Below are 16,186 nucleotides of genomic sequence, written 5' to 3' on the forward strand. Positions count from 1 at the left end.
GTACACCAGAGCGCTGACACGGACACAACGCAAGCATTGGCCTGTTCAATTCTGTTCTGACCTGCGGCTTCAGACATGTGACCCCCCCCTTACAGAGCACCATCTGTCTTTAAAGAAAACCTGAACTGAAAATGAAAAGTCAAAATAAACATGCACACATCATACTTCCGTGTAGTCTACAACTCAATCTCTTTCTCCATACATTGTGATTGGGACATCATTTAAACGGTGTAATAACCGGGACAAATGGGAAAATAATATACATGGGTTTTAATTACGGTAGCATGTATTATTTTAAAACTATAATGTCCGAAAACTGAGAATGAATTTTTTATTTTTATTTTTTTCTTAATCTTCCTGGTAAAATGGATTTATAATAAAATAATTCTTAGCAAAATGTACCAACCAAAGAAAGCCTAAATGTTGGCGGAAAAAACAAGATCTAGATCATTTCATTGTGATAAGTAGTGATAAAGTTATTGGCGAATGAATGGAGGTGAAAGTTGCTCGGATGCATAAGGTGAAACGATGCTGAAGGATGAAGTGGTTAAAGGAAATGAACATGTCAGCCTCCATATCGCTCTCACCTCGGGTTCCCCTCCAACCCAGCATTGAACCTTTCCCATGAGAAATCTTTACCTTTCTTGAATAGATCATCCAGTACATGGTGGGGAGCGTGGCCATGCATACAAGCTTCTGTCAGATATGTTATGGGCAGGTCCGGTTCTGCTCATATCATATACCCCCAATATAATCCCCATCAAATATAATCCCCATCACCGGCGAGAGATCACCATGGCCAGTCAGAGAAGAAGCTTTGGCATGTGGCCAATCAGGCAGGGGTGCTAGTCCCAGACCAGCCAATCACAGCCGTCTGCTGCTCCTTTTGCTAACTTGTTCCGATTGTCTCACGGGCGGGACCACCACACCATTCTTTGGGCCAATCGCTGCACACGATCAGGGGGGAGAGTGGACAGGAGGCAGGCCCCAGGTGGCCCAAACTGCTTGTCCAAATGCCGCCCCCCTAGATGTTGCCGCCTGAATCACCTGATTTAGGTGGCTTCCTAATAGGTCCGCTCTTGGTTAAAGGGGAACTTCAGCCTAAACAAACATACTGTCATTAAGTTACATTAGTTATGTTAATTAGAATAGATAGGTAATATAATTTTTATACCCACCCCGTTTTAAAAGAACAGGCAAATGTTTGTGATTCATGGGGGCTGCCATCTTTGTCATGGGGGCAGCCATCTTTTTGGTTGAAAGGAGGTGACAGGGAGCATAAGACACAGTTCCAACCGTCCTTTGTCCTGATAACCCCTCCCAGCTGCACACGCTAGGCTTCAAATGTCAAATTCAAAATGTAAACAAAAACAAAATTGCAACAAAACAGCAGAACGAGAACAACAACATCAGAAATCCCATCATGCTTTGCACAGTATCAGGGGAAAAATGCCCTGGCAGTTTTCTTCTGTGCAGCTAAAAATGAGGCTTGTATAAGAGAAATAAAGTTCTGATGCTGTGAAACTGTTAAAGAAACACCAAGCCATTTTAGTGCTGCTGAGTCGAATTTTAGTCTGGAGGTTCAATTTAAGTGTTTCCGTGCATGGCAAGAGTGGGGGCCGGAGAACGTGGGAAACCTATGCAGGTTCTAGAGACTTCCCTCTTCTTGGGTAAGTTTCTCATTTTTTTCCGATACCATTTGGGGTACACTTTAACCACTTCCCTACCCTGGTAATTTTCCCAGTTCAGCTCAGTTCTGATTACTTTGGCAATAGATTTATCAATAATTATCACAACTAAATGATCTATATATTGTTTTTTTCTGGACAAATTAAGCTTTTTGTGGCTGATATGTTTTTAGTAATTACCTTATTTCCCATGCATTTTAAAAGGAAAATAAGGGAAAAGGTGAAAAAATACACAATTTTTCCACTTTCTTACATTATAGCTTAAATGAAACAGTTCTATTTTACATTAAACCCACACATTTTATTTATCTATCCCTCCTGTTTATTTAAACAGTTCACTTGTTTTGATAATGTATTAGATGTAACAATTAAGTAATGTATACAACCTGTTACTGTCTGCTCGTGGAATGTTTAATTTAAACTTGTTTACTAATTAACTCTGCCATTGAATTCCCTGGGAGGAGGAGAGGGGTTTGCTCTAATTCCTTTTCAACTCTGTAGTGATGTTATCAGGTCAGAGATAAATAAACTGTGTTATCTAAGATTTTGTAGAGAGGTGAGTGCAGAGACTTATTTTCACGTCATAGGGACAGGAAGTGGTTAAGCACTGTCCTCCCCCTGCTCTCTGCCTTGGCAGTGTTATATCTTGACTTACAGCAGAGCTGACAGGAAATGAATCCAGTGATTGACAGGCTGATACGTCTCTCTGTTAATAACAGGGAGCTTTAGAGACCTGACTGAAGAGCATGCTTCCGTATTTACATAATGATAATCCATTTATTCAGGAGGATTCCTCTGCGCTCTCCTATTATAAACACCAAGGCCGGCTAAAGGACCACTGTCACGAAATTCTTACATTTTAAAATTTATGTAAAAACATACAAATAAAAAGCATGTTTCTTCTGGAGTAAAATGAGTCATAGATTACTTCTCTCCTATGTTGCTGTCACTTACAGTAGGTAGTAGAAATCTGACAGAAACAACAGGTTTTGGACTAGCCCATCTTCTCATGGGGTATTCTCAGGGGTTTCTTTATATTCAAAAACATTTAGCGAACAGCAGTTGCTCAGCCTAACTGCCGGAATAATGTGCAAACAGGTGTGGGGGGGGAGGCGGCCTGCATCTTTGTATAGATCCTTTTCAGGGAGTGCTTTTGTGAAGAATAAATTAAATACTGATCCCCCATGAAGAGATGGACTAGTCAAAAACCTGTCAGATCTGTTGGCTTTCAACTAACTACTGTAAGTGACAGCAACCTAGGAGAAAAGTAATGTACAGCTCATTTTACTCTGGGAGAAATGTACTTCTTATTTGTATGTGTTTAAATGTGTTTTACATTTTACATTTTAATTTATTTATTTATTTTACGATAGTGGTCCTTTAAAGAACAACGCAGAAAAAAAAGAACATTTAGTTTTTGACAGTGTAGAAATGGGTACGTAACCTCTTCAATGGCCGCAGTGTGAGCGCAAAGCAAACCGCGTATGAAAATGTATTTTTTTTTTTTTTTTACGCTTTGTTTGTGAAATTCAAATGCAGCAGAATAGAATATGCTGAGACTGGAAAATGACAATGCAAATGTTGCAAAACTGCAAACATACACAGAATGGACTGTTCAGGAGGCGCTCAGTAGGAAATACATGTATAAATCAGTTTAACACTTACAGGCAATGCCTTCCTTACACATGCACTGTGGGACTCCTCAGCAGGGATGCTCAAATCCGAATTCGGGTGAATCCGGATAGTGCTGTCCTGATTTCACCCAGTAAACCTGTGTGTGTGTGTGTGTGTGTGTGTGTGTGTGTGTGTGTGTGTGTGAAAATAAAAAGTCAAAATAACCATACATAGGTCATACTTACCTCCTGTGTAGTCTACCCCTCAATCCCTTGCTCCTCTCCTGCATCCCAATTGTCCACTGTGTTCAATGGAATTCTCCATCCTCCATTTTAAAAAATGGTCAGAACCCCATAACAGCTTCCTGGTCAGCACACTGTTAAACTGTAATATCACCCACTTGAGCCATAGGGAAACATGGGCATTACCTTGCACATTCAGTTGTGACTAACAGCTGCTGATAAATAACTGACAGTAACTGCTATATTTCAGTTCTGACAAAATATTGTCAGAACTGGAAGGGATCACTGTAAGAAGAAAATGGTGAGCTTCTGAGAGGAACTGACGGTGAGGTTAATATGTAATATTCATTTGCAGGAACATCATGTTTTTATTTTAAATTTTATTCGCTTCAGGTTCCCTCTAAAGCTACTGTCCCAGAAAATGTTTTTAGCAGAATATCATTGAAATGGTTAAACAAAGCACTTTGTCCTGCTATTCCGCTTCAAATCCACATCCAAACTGGAGATAACAGTATCTTTGTTTGCATTCCAATGTTGATACATGTTTGCATCAGGCACACACACAGTTCAGAACGACTCATTAGAAGATTTTAATATATAATAAAAAGCAGTTAGAATAAAATTCAATGGCAGCTTTCAGGGCAAGAAAAACTACACTTTGGAAACATATAATCTGTAGACAGACAATATTACTTGTGCACAAAAGCAAATATGATAACTGTATGAATAATAAAACGTAGAAAAACACATTTTTATTGAATGTTATATCAGAATTTCAGACCACTTTAAAGAGACTCCGTAACAAAAATTACATCCTGTTTTTTATCATCCTACAAGTTCCAAAAGCTATTCTAATGTGTTCTGGCTTACTGCAGCACTTGTTCTGGCTTACTGCAGCACTTTCCACTATCACAGTCTCTGTAATAAATCAACTTATCTCTCTCTTGTCAGACTTGTCAGCCTGTGTCTGGAAGGCTGCCAAGTTCTTCAGTGTTGTGGTTCTGTGATGCATCTCCCCTTTCCTGGCCCCTCTATGCACACTGCCTGTGTATAATGATCTCTTGAGATACAAAAGGAAGGCTGTATACAGCCTGCTTGTGTATGGATGTATTTTCTATGTGTGGACATACTGTACATCAACCTACTTCCTGTTTTGGTGGCCATTTTGTTTGTTTATAAACAAACTTTTTAAAACTGTTTTTAACCACTTTTAATGCGGTGAGGAGCGGCGAAATTGTGACAGAGGGTAATAGGAGATGTCCCCTAACACACTGGTATGTTTACTTTTGTGCGATTTTCACAATACAGATTCTCTTTAATGTTCAGATTTGTTTTTGTTTTGTTTTTTCTCTTCAGTGCAAATCTATCGAAAGCTGCGTGGGGGGCGCTGGAGAAGAGCGGGGCTCAGCTGTTCATCCGCTCCTACGAGTTGGGGGTCCTCTTCCTGCCATCAGCCTTTGTAAGATATTTTTTATTTACAGGTTTTATCCTATATACTGTACATAAGTGATTGGCCTGTATTGAAATTACTGCTCTTACAGTATTACTAGTGTTGTGTACAAATTGTATTCTCTTTCATACCTTTCTGGATTAACTAGAGGAGGATTCCACTCGAAATGGATGTTTCAGTGTTTAGAAGATGCTGAAGCAGTTAAAGAGAATCTGTAATGTTAAAATCGCACAAAAGTAAACATACCAGTGTGTTAGGGGACATCTCCTAGTACCCTCTGTCACAATTTCGCCGCTTCCCGCCGCATTAAAAGTAGTCAAAAACAGTTTTAAAAAGTTTGTTTATAAACAAACAAAATGGCCACCAAAACAGGAAGTAGGTTGATGTACAGCATGTCCACACATAGAAAATACATCCAATGCACAAGCAGGCTGTATACACCCCTCCTTTTGTATCTCAAGAGATCACTTGTGTGTTTACCTTCTGTCCCCTGCAGCTCTCATGCACTGAATACTAGTGACAGGCTGTGAGGCTGATCCTTTCTTCCTGTCTGTAATTCCTCAGTATGTGTCAGCCCAGCTCCTTTCACAGCCTAAGGCCCCGTTCACACTTGCGTTTCTCTGCCAAACGGACCGGATGGCCTGACCGGATCCGGATCAGAACCGTACGGTTCTGATCCGGATCCGGTCAGGTTGCATCAGGTGTACATCAGGATGCGATCCGGATCCGTTTGGCAAAAGAGAGTAGAAATAGATAAAAATTGTTGGGGTCTGGGAGGTCAGCAGAAGGTGCACCTGTGGAATCAGGTCCTCCGCTGTTTAGGCCTCACCTCCACCTCCGACATACTGCCAACAGCTACAGCACGTTAAAAGTCACTGCTGCTCCACTCCAAAATGCTTGCCCATGTGTCCCCATCCAAAATCGCCGCTAGAATACGCATAGGAAGTGGGGTAGAACGTCAGGTGTTTGTAGCCAGTGTGTTCTTTGCTTCCGTTTCCCATTGGTTTTCTATATCCGGATGGTGCAGTCAGGCTCCGGTCCGGGTGCGTGGGCCGGATGACCCGGACCAAAAAATAGCGCATGTTGGAAAAGTGTCCGGAGTCCGGATCCGGTCCGGCTTGGTACTGTACGGAACGGACGTATGTGTACGTCGGCATAGCCTTCGCATTGCTATGCGGAACGTACGTTCCGCTTGTACAGTATACGGTCCGGATCCGATCAGGCGGATCTGGACAGGATACTCTAATGTGAACCGGGCCTTATTTACAGAGGAGGATTTTTATCCAGCTCTCTTTTCACTGATAAGAGAGCAGAGACGCTGCTGGCTTATGTAAATAACACACACACTGGAGTGTGCAGAGAGGGGCCTGGAGAGGGTTGTGCATAAACAGATCAGCACGGAAGAATTGGCAGCCTTCCAGACACAGGGCGACAAGTCCGACAGGGGAAAGATACATTGATTTATTACAGAGACAGTGATAGTAGAAAGTGCTGCAGTAAGCCAGAGCACATTAGAACAGGTTTAGGAACTTGTAGGATGGTAGAAAAAAAGTTTTAACTTTTGTTACAGAGTCTCTTTAAAGAGTAATAACGGGATGACTAAAATTGATGATTTTTTTATATTCATGTATAAATGATTCAGTCAGTGCATGCCCACTGTAAAATCATTTGTCATCCAGATTTAATTTCTGAAATGTAATGCAGGTGCTGACATAATTAGTCCTGTCAGGTGCAGCTCTGTGGAATGTTTGTTTCTGAGAATTCTGAAGCCAATACAAAATATACCTGGGCTCCCAGAATGCTCTGGGAGGAGAATTCCACATATCTAAACAGCCTAGGCTGTGACATCACTGGGAGGGCGAGGCTACATACCGATATACAGCAATATATAGATATAGGATGAGTTTCTGATGCTGAATCAAGGATGCCTAAAGGACAACTGAAACGAGAGGGATATGGAGGCTATCCTATTTATTTCCTTTTAAACAATACTAGTTGCCTGGCTGTCCTGCTGATCCTCTGCCTCTAATACTATTAGCCATAAACCCTGAACAAGCATGCAGCAGATCAGGTGTTTCTGACATTATTGTCAGATCTGACAAGATTATCTGGATGCTTGTTTCTGCTGTGATTCAGACACTACTGCAGCCAAATAGACCAGCAGGGCTGTCAGGCAACTGATATTGCTTAAAAGGAAATAAATATGGCAGCCTCCATATCCCTATCGTTGCAGTTGTCCTTCAACATAAAAGTGGGTATCCTGAATAATTTACTGCATTCTGCTATACATCACCACAGGGCCTCTTTAACTGCCTCCTCTCAGTCTCCCATCATACTCACCTACAGAGAATGCTTAACTTATATTGTGATGTCATCCCTCCCTAACCGGTCTGCAGAGACCTCTCAGCATCATTGCGCATTTCCGGGGGTATGGATGCCGCCACTAGACAAGTCTCCCTCCCCATGCTGCATCCCATATCTACCTACAATGCATTCCCATGCTGCATCATACAACCCACGGCACCAAAGCAATGCCCCTCCCCCCCCCCCCCCCCCCACTCCATAGGAGCCGACAGGACAGGAAGTCATGCCCCTCCAGCAGCCAGAAAGAAGAAAGTGACTGATGCATATGCGGCACCATCTCCCTCTACTATTTTGAGGCTCCTCCCTTGCGACCTCATCACTAAATCAGGAGAAGAGGGAGGGAGTAAACATTTGAGAATGATCGCATGACCACAGGAACGTGTCAGACAATCTCTTGTTGGATATACTCAGAGGATCTGTATGGGGGATCTGGTGGGGTCGAAAAGGAGAAGGAAAGCTTCTGAACCGTCTAGAGCAGGCTTCTTTCTACCCAGGTAACGATGTAACTTCTTTATATCGGGCCGCTTCAGATTCACTATAAACCTGAAGCCAAAAAAAAGTATGATATAATGAGTTGTATGTGGAGTATGGGTAAGGAATAGAACCTTAGTAGCAAAGAAACAAGTCTCATATTTGTATTTTCAGTTATATACTGTAGCTTTATTTATAGCATTGCATCATTCAGTCCTATTCGCAGGTTCAGAATCCACACTCTTGGCCGATATGCAATTTACTTTTTCACCTGCGTTTTCTCCTAGTAGATCATTTTTCATCTCTGATTTAAAATATCTTGCCAGCACTTTTCAACTAAAAAAAGGACCAAAGTAGGTGAAAAAGTAATTTCAAAATAATTTGAGTATTTTTCTTTTGCTTGCTGGTGGTTTAACCATTTGGGGACTGGCCGCCTAACCCCCCTTAAGGACCAGGCGTTTTTGCATGGGGGGGGCGCGCGTTTGGAGGCTATGGGCAGCCGGATCCCCAGTTTTGCGTGCTGGGCTGTGTGTGTCCCCATGGTGGCCAGGTGAATTGCAGAGGGCCTCTGTCTTTTAAAGTGACACTGAAGAGAAAAAAAACAACTTATGATATAATGAATTGTATGTGTAGCGTGGTTAATGAACAGAACATTAGCAGCAAAGAAAAGAGTCTCATATTTTTATTTTCAGTTATATAGCTGTTTTTCTATATAATATTTCCAGTTTACAAATTTCACACTGTATTTTAAACGATGAAACAGAGCAAATCTAATGACCCTTTTAACTTCCTGGCAGAAAAACAAACAAGAAACAGTGAGAGACAGGTTGAGATAAGCACTTCAGAAAACAGCATTGCTCTCTGACTAAATTAGTCAGAGATCAGTGAAGCTCTTTTGCTTAGATAACGGAAGTACCGGAAACAATTTTAGACTCATCTGTGCTACTATGTTCTAATTCTTAGCTGTACTACACATATAAATCATTATATTATATTGTAAAACAGAGCAGAGCTAATGACCATTTGAACTTTCCTGCAGTAAAACCTTATCTCAAGCCGTCTCTCACTGTTTCTTGGCTGTTGAAGTGCTTCAGAAAACAGGACTGTATTGGACCCAATGGGTCAAAGAGCTTTGAGAAGCTCTTCTGCATAGATTACAGCTGAAGTTTTTTAACTCTTCCTGAAGTGGAAAATAACATGAGACTTTTTTTTCTTTGCTACAATTCATTATCTCATAAGTTTATTTTCGCTTCAGCCTTGCTTTAAGAAACAGTGATGCCTAAACTCTTTGTTCCCCTTCATGCCCCGCCCATTGAAAGTAGCTCCATCGTGTCCCGTACCTTTGTCCTTCCTCTTCTCCCCATGGCAACAGTACATGTTGCTTGGCCATCGCCGAGGGCTGCATCTGTATGCCCAACTCGTGCCCAAAACTGCCCCCTTAGGTATCGAGTCCTGATCCCCATTGGTGACAGTTTTAGTGCGTGGAAATCCACCTTAAAGAGACTCTGTAAAAAAAAATGCCCCTGGGAGGTGCTCAACTTGGTAGGGGGATGCCTCTGGATCCTATCGAGGCTTCCTCTTCCTCCTCCGTCCCACGGTAGTCTCGCTCTGGCCCATAGAAAGCACAGCCGACAATTTATCAAACTGTGCAATATTTACCTTCCCAGCTTTCCGAAATAGGCGGAAACAGCCAATCTCAGTCGGGTCCCCTGTACTGCGCCTGCTCTGGAGTCGGGAAGGTAAATATTTACTTGGCCGCCGTTCCTGGACCTGCAGTGAGACCACCGTGGAATGGAGGAGGACCCGGGGAGCCTCGATAGAGTCCAGAGGCCTCCCCCTACCGAGGTGAGTACCCCCAGGGGAATTTTTTTTTTCATACAGATCCTCTTTAAGAAATTGGTGTGTAATTATGGAGTTAAATGATGTGCTTACTTATTAAGGCTACGGAATTCTGTTTGCATTCACTTTCTCCTTTGCTATTATGTAATTATTTGAATTTTAATAAAAAGTTAATCATTCAATAAACGACATCAGGGGGAACATTGATTAAATTGTAATTCTGAGCGCTGTAAACCAAAATAGACACTTAATAATGTTGACAGAAACTGATGAATGTTTCATATTTTAATTTCCACTCAGACTGAGATTTGATGAATGCAGGTAACAAATTAAGCCAGTTTGATTTTACTTGAAGTATAAGACATAAAGTGAGAGGGATATGGAGGCTGACATATGTATTTCCTTTTAAAGTGACACTGAAACAGAAAAAAAAACTTATGATATAATGAATTATATGTGTAGTACAGATAATTAATAGGACATTAGTAGCAAAGAAAATTTCTCAGATTTTTATTTTCAGTCAGTGTTCTCCCCAGGCTCTTTTAGCCGGGTGCTCCACCCGGCTGGTTTTGATGAGCACCCGGCTGGTTTTGGTGAGCACCCGGCTGTCATCAGCTCACCTCCTCTTATGCCATAAGCGGAGTTGCGTACAGAAGCACCAGCCCAGCATTCTCTCATTTTGCAACAGCAACAAGAGAAAAGCTTCAGGGCACCAGTGGATAGCAGAAAAACACCTTTATTCCATCCTCAGTACAAAGATTAAAATTAGATGTTATAGCCTAACAGTCTGTTTCGCAAAGTCTAGCTCTGCTTCCTCAGAGGCAAGAAAAATTACATCTTTAAACATCACAAAAGCACTTAAAATAGGCTTACCACTCCAGGTGTCACTCCCCCCAGCCGAATGAGCATGAGAACGCCATCCCGAGCCGCCGCTATAAGGAAGCCCCGCCCCTTCTGGGCACGTCATAGGGGATTCCGTGTCCAAAGCCGGAAACTACGCGGATTGCGTAGTTGAAAGCCGCGGTATCAGGGAGGAGTGGCCCGGCGGGCGTCCTGTAGTCAGGGCAACCCGCCATAGAGTATACATCCTCAAATGTCGCTCCTCCCAGCCGAGCAGATGTCAAAAGACACTGCCCCGAGCCGCCGCCATAGGAAAGCCCCGCCCCCTTGGGGCATATCAATGGGGATCCTACCTTACCAGACTCGCAGTCCAAAATAATAGCCGCAGTATCAGGGGGGAGTGTCTTGACGGGCGTCTGGTTGTCCAGGCAACCCGTCCTGGTGTGTCAGCCTAAAAGGAGAAGAAGGCGGCTTCATTATGGCCGCGGTTCGGGATGGCGTTCTCATGCTCATTCGGCTGGGGGGAGTGACACCTGGAGTGGTAAGCCTATTTTAAGTGCTTTTGTGATGTTTAAAGATGTCATTTTTCTTGCCTCTGAGGAAGCAGAGCTAGACTTTGCGAAACAGACTGTTAGGCTATAACATCTCATTTTAATCTTTGTACTGAGGATGGAATAAAGGTGTTTTTCTGCTATCCACTGGTGCCCGGAAGCTTTTCTCTTGTTGCTGTTGCATTGGATCTCAAATCTGGAGGCACAGTGGTTACACCGTTCCCTCAGTGGTTCAACCAATGATCTAGTGCCAGTCCGTTTTTGATCTCCCCTAGTCCCCTTACATACAATTCTCTCATATTGCCCCACTCTGCTACTTTTTTATGCCACCCGGCTGGAAAAAAATTCTGGGGAGAACACTGTTATATAGGTTTCTTCATGTCATTGCATCATTCTGTCATGTTTGTAGTTTACACACAGCACTCTGTCTTTTAAACTATGAAACAGAGCTGAGCTAATGAGCCTTTGAACCTTTACAGTAAAATTTTATATGAAGTTGTCTTTCACTGTTTATTTGATGTATAAGTACTACAGAAAATAGCACTACTCTCTGACTAAATTAGAGAGCTCAAAGGGGCTCTTTTGCATAGATAAAAAGTGAAGTTTCTTAACTCTTCCTGTACTGGGAACAATATGAGACTCATATCTTTGCAATTCATTTTTTTTATTTCTTAGCTGTACTACACATACAGTTCATTATATCATAAGTTTATTTTCACTTCAGATTCCCTTTAAACAATGCATATTGCCTGGTTGTCCTGCTGGTCTTCTGCCTCTAATACTTTTAGCCATAGGCCCTGAACAAGCTTCCAGATCAGATGTATCTGACTGAAGTCTTACTGGATTAGTTGCATGCTTGTTTCTGGTGTGATTCAGACACTATTGCAGCAAAAGAGATCAACAGGACAGCCAGGAAACTGGTATTGTTTAAAGGGAAAAAAATATAGCAGCATCCATATATTTCTCACTTCAGGTTCCTTTAATAGGGTCTATTTAAAAAGGGCGCTGTGCTAATTTGGGCGCCAGAGAAAGCCACTAGGGGAGCATAGCTAAAATTATTGATATTCCACTAGTAAATTCTAATAGTGAAATATCAGTAATCTTTGCCTGTATTTTACTATGACCTAACCTTACCCTCACACAAACTCAATGCCTAACACTAATTGATCCCCCCTGGTGATGCTTAAAGGGACACTTAAGTCAGGAATAAAAAAAAAATCAGTTTTACTTGCCTGGGGCTTCTACCAGCCCCCTGCAGACATCCCGTGCCCTTGCAGTCACTCACAGAGCCTCCGGTCCCCCTCTGCCAGCTAGTTTCGTTTGTGTTGACATGCCCTGACAGGGAGTCAGCAGGCTTCCTGCGCCTGCACAAGCCTGGCCACACGTATCCTTCTTCATGTTCCCATCCTCAATAGCGTCCTGCACAGGCGCAGTACGCTAATGCAATATACTTTTTATATATTATTTGATTTCTTGTGCTGTGACACAGCACAATCCTCCTCCCCCTCTGTCTCTGCCCCCCCATCCCCCGAGTGTTCAATGATGGGGGCTGCACTGGGAGTGAAGGGCGGGGCTAAGGACAGGCAGAGAGGAGGAGGTACTGACACTTTCTCCTCACTGCTCACCCTCCGCCCCCAGCGCAGCTTCCCTGCACACTGTGTGCAGTACTCAGATCGGAACTGTAAGCTACGAGTGCAGGGGGCGGAGCTAAAGACTTGCAGAGAGGAGGAAGTACTGACACTTCCTCCCCGCCCATCATCGTTGTTCCGCTCAAGTCGAATATTTTGGCTGAGCAGAACTCGTGGTCGCTGAAGGGGGAGGAATGTGCTGTGAGGTATGTCACAGCACCCGATATTAAACCGTACAATGAGTATATTATTAAAACCCGGTTCAGGGGTACTTTAAGACTCCAACCCCTTCAATGCCTAACACTAAGGATGCTGAAAGCTAACACCAAGGACCCTCCACCAGTGCCTAACCCTAAAGCTCCTCCACCCAGCCAGCCGATGCCTAACCCTATCCACCAATATTTTGGGCGCTGCAGTAAGCACCTATGTTATTGGCGCTGTAGCTGCAGCGTTCATAACTGGCGACCCTAGTGCCCTTTTACCTGTTTCACTTCTAACAGTGCTGGGTGTACAGAACCCTAATACGTGTTTCTGGCATCTACAGTGACACTTCTGTCTGCTGACACCAACTTATCAGCGAAATGTTGTTTTATTGCACGGTGGCGTAGTGGTTACCACTCTCGCCTTGCAGCGCTGGGTCCCCAGTTTTAAACCCAGGCAGAGCACGATCTGCACGGAGTTTATATGCTCTCCCCATGTCTGTGTGGGTTTCCTGCATGTATTCGGTTTCCTCCCACATCCCAAAAACATACAGATAAGTTAATTGACTTAAATTTGAGCTGTGAGTTGGGTGCCAGATTGTAGCTGATCCGCTATTAGAAGCCATTTGGCTACAAGACTTAATGAAGTGCTCACAATAAATACTAATTGATCGGCTAATAGTAGCCAAATGGCTAGTAGTTGGGTGCTGGAAAGTTAGTGTTTAATTTCAGAAGTGAGGGTTAGTGTTAGGCACTGGGGGGAGGTAGGGGGTTAGTGCTAGGCACTAGGAGGAAGGGTGGGTGTGAGGCAGAGGAGACGGGGACCGGTGTTAGGCACTAGGAGGAGTGAGTAAGTGTTAAGCGCTAGTAAGGAGGGTTAGTGTTGGGCACTAAGAAAGGTGAGCTAATGTTAGGCAGAAGGGTTAGTGTTGGGCATTAGTAGGGGGTTAGTGTTAGGCACTAGGAGGGGGAGGTTGGTGTTAGGCACTAGGAGGGGGAGGTTAGAGTTGGGCACTACGATTGGAGGTTAGAGTTGGGTATTAGGAGGAGGTTAGTGTTATGCATTAGCAGGGAGGGTTAGTGTTGGGCATTCAGGGGGGGGGGGTAGTGTTAGGCACTAGAAGGGGTGGTTGGTGTGAGGCACTAGAAGGGGTAGTGTTAGGCATTAGGAGGGGGGTTAGTGTTTGGCATCAGGATGTAGGTTAGTGTTAGGCATTAGGAATGGGGTTAGTGTTAGGTGTTAGGAGCGGAGTTAGTGTTAGGCATTAGGAGGTTAGTGTTAGGCACTAGGAGGGGGTTAGTGTTAGGCATTAGGAGGGGGTTAGTGTTAGGCATTGGAAGGGGATTAGTGTTAGGCATTAGGTGGAGGTTAGTGTTAGGCATTAGGTGGAGGTTAGTGTTAGGCATTAGGTGGAGGTTAGTGTTAGGCATTAGGAGGGAGGTTAGTGTTAGGCATTAGGAAGTAGGTTAGTGTTAGGCATTAGGAGGGAGGTTAGTGTTAGGCATTAGGAGTGCGGTTAGTGTTAGGCATTAGGAGGTAGGTTAGTGTTAGGCATTAGGAGGGAGGTTAGTGTTAGGCATTAGGAGGTAGGTTAGTGTTAGGCATTAGGAGGTAGGTTAGTGTTAGGCACTAGGAGAGAGTTAGTGTTAGGCATTAGGAGGGAGGTTAGTGTTAGGCATTAGGAGGGGGGTTAGTGTTAGGCATTAGGAGGGGGGTTAGTGTTAGGCATTAGGAGAAAGGTTAGTGTTAGGCATTAGGAGATAGGTTAGTGTTGGGCATTAGGAGGTAGGTTAGTGTTCGGCACTAGGAGTGGGGTTAGTGTTAGGCATTAGGAGGGAGGTTAGTGTTAGGCATTAGGAAGTGGGTTAGTGTTCGGCATTAGGAGTGGGTTAGTGTTAGGCATTAGGAGGTAGGTTAGTGTTAGGCATTAGGACAAAGGTTAGTGTTAGGCTAATGCCTAACACTAGGATGAGAGGATGAGAGGTTAGTGTTAGGTATTAGGAGGACGGTTAGTGTTAGGCATTAGGAGTGGGGTTAGTGTTAGGCATTAGGAGGAGGGTTAGTGTTAGGCATTAGGAGGAGGGTTAGTGTTAGGCATTAGGAGGAGGGTTAGTGTTAGGCATTAGGAGGAGGGTTAGTGTTAGGCATTAGGAGGGGGGTTAGTGTTAGGCATTAGGAGGGAGGGATAGTGTTAGGCATTAGGTGGGGATTAGTGTTAGGCATTAGGAGGGGATTAGTGTTAGGCATTAGGAGGGGATTAGTGTTGGGCATTAGGAGAGGGGTTAGTGTTAGGCATTAGGAGGGAGGTTAGTGTTAGGCATTAGGAGGGAGGTTAGTGTTAGACATTAGGAGGGGGGTTAGTGTTAGGCATTAGGAGGGGGGGTTAGTGTTAGGCATTAGGAGGGGGGGTTAGTGTTAGGCATTAGGAGGTAGGTTAGTGTTAGGCATTAGGAGTGGGGTTAGTGTTAGGCATTAAGAGGTAAGTTAGTGTTAGGCATTGAGAGGTAGGTTAGTGTTAGGCACTAGGAGAGGGTTAGTGTTAGGCATTAGGAGGGAGGTTAGTGTTAGGCATTAGGAGGGAGGTTAGTGTTAGGCATTAGGAGGGAGGTTAGTGTTAGGCATTAGGAGGTAGGTTAGTGTTCGGCATTAGGAGGTAGGTTAGTGTTCGGCATTAGGAGTGGGTTAGTGTTAGGCATTAGGAGGGAGGTTAGTGTTAGGCATTAGGAGGTGGGTTAGTGTTCGGCATTAGGAGTGGGTTAGTGTTAGGCATTAGGAACGGGGTTAGTGTTAGGCATTGGGATAGGGTAAGTTAGTGATAGAATGGGCGTAAGTAAATCAGTAGGAAAATGTTGGGAAGACGAGATTACAGATCTATTCACTATCGGCATCACTAGACGACACCACAATCCATCCATGATCCATCCCTCCATATGAATTGCTTTTATTCCGTGCTACCATAGCCATTTGTAAAGTCATAACAGGTTAAAGCCTACCCGGCATAACTAAGTGCATTTAACCGTAGTTCTGTAATAAATCACAGCTATATTTCATGTATATGGAAAGCTGCTTTTTGCAGAATTGTTACTCAGCTTCTGTACAAGGGGCCAATTACTGAGTCACTCTTAGAAAATCACACCGCCTTGTATCGCAGTTGTACATTAGCCGCGTTCTCCTGCCAGGGCTGCATAAATACTAATGGCTGACAAGCTGAGCTCCGTCGTCAGAGAGGCGCTCTGTGAATGGGGCTGACACTAGAGGCAATTTCCTGACGCTCATTATCTCAGTCTGTACAACTACA

General features: G+C 43.6%; 1 protein-coding gene across 1 annotated transcript in view; it reads left to right on the forward strand.

Moving 5' to 3' along the window:
- The window catches only part of TDP1 (tyrosyl-DNA phosphodiesterase 1), a 202,058-nt gene that overhangs the window by 143,353 nt on the left and 42,519 nt on the right, over window positions 1–16,186 (forward strand). The window contains exon 14 of the mRNA XM_068254565.1: window positions 4,901–5,003. Within this exon, the coding sequence (XP_068110666.1) occupies window positions 4,901–5,003 (103 nt within the window). The remainder of the gene's footprint in view (window positions 1–4,900; window positions 5,004–16,186) is intronic.

Source organism: Hyperolius riggenbachi, chromosome 9 (genome assembly GCF_040937935.1).
Source record: "Hyperolius riggenbachi isolate aHypRig1 chromosome 9, aHypRig1.pri, whole genome shotgun sequence".
NCBI lineage: Eukaryota > Metazoa > Chordata > Amphibia > Anura > Hyperoliidae > Hyperolius > Hyperolius riggenbachi.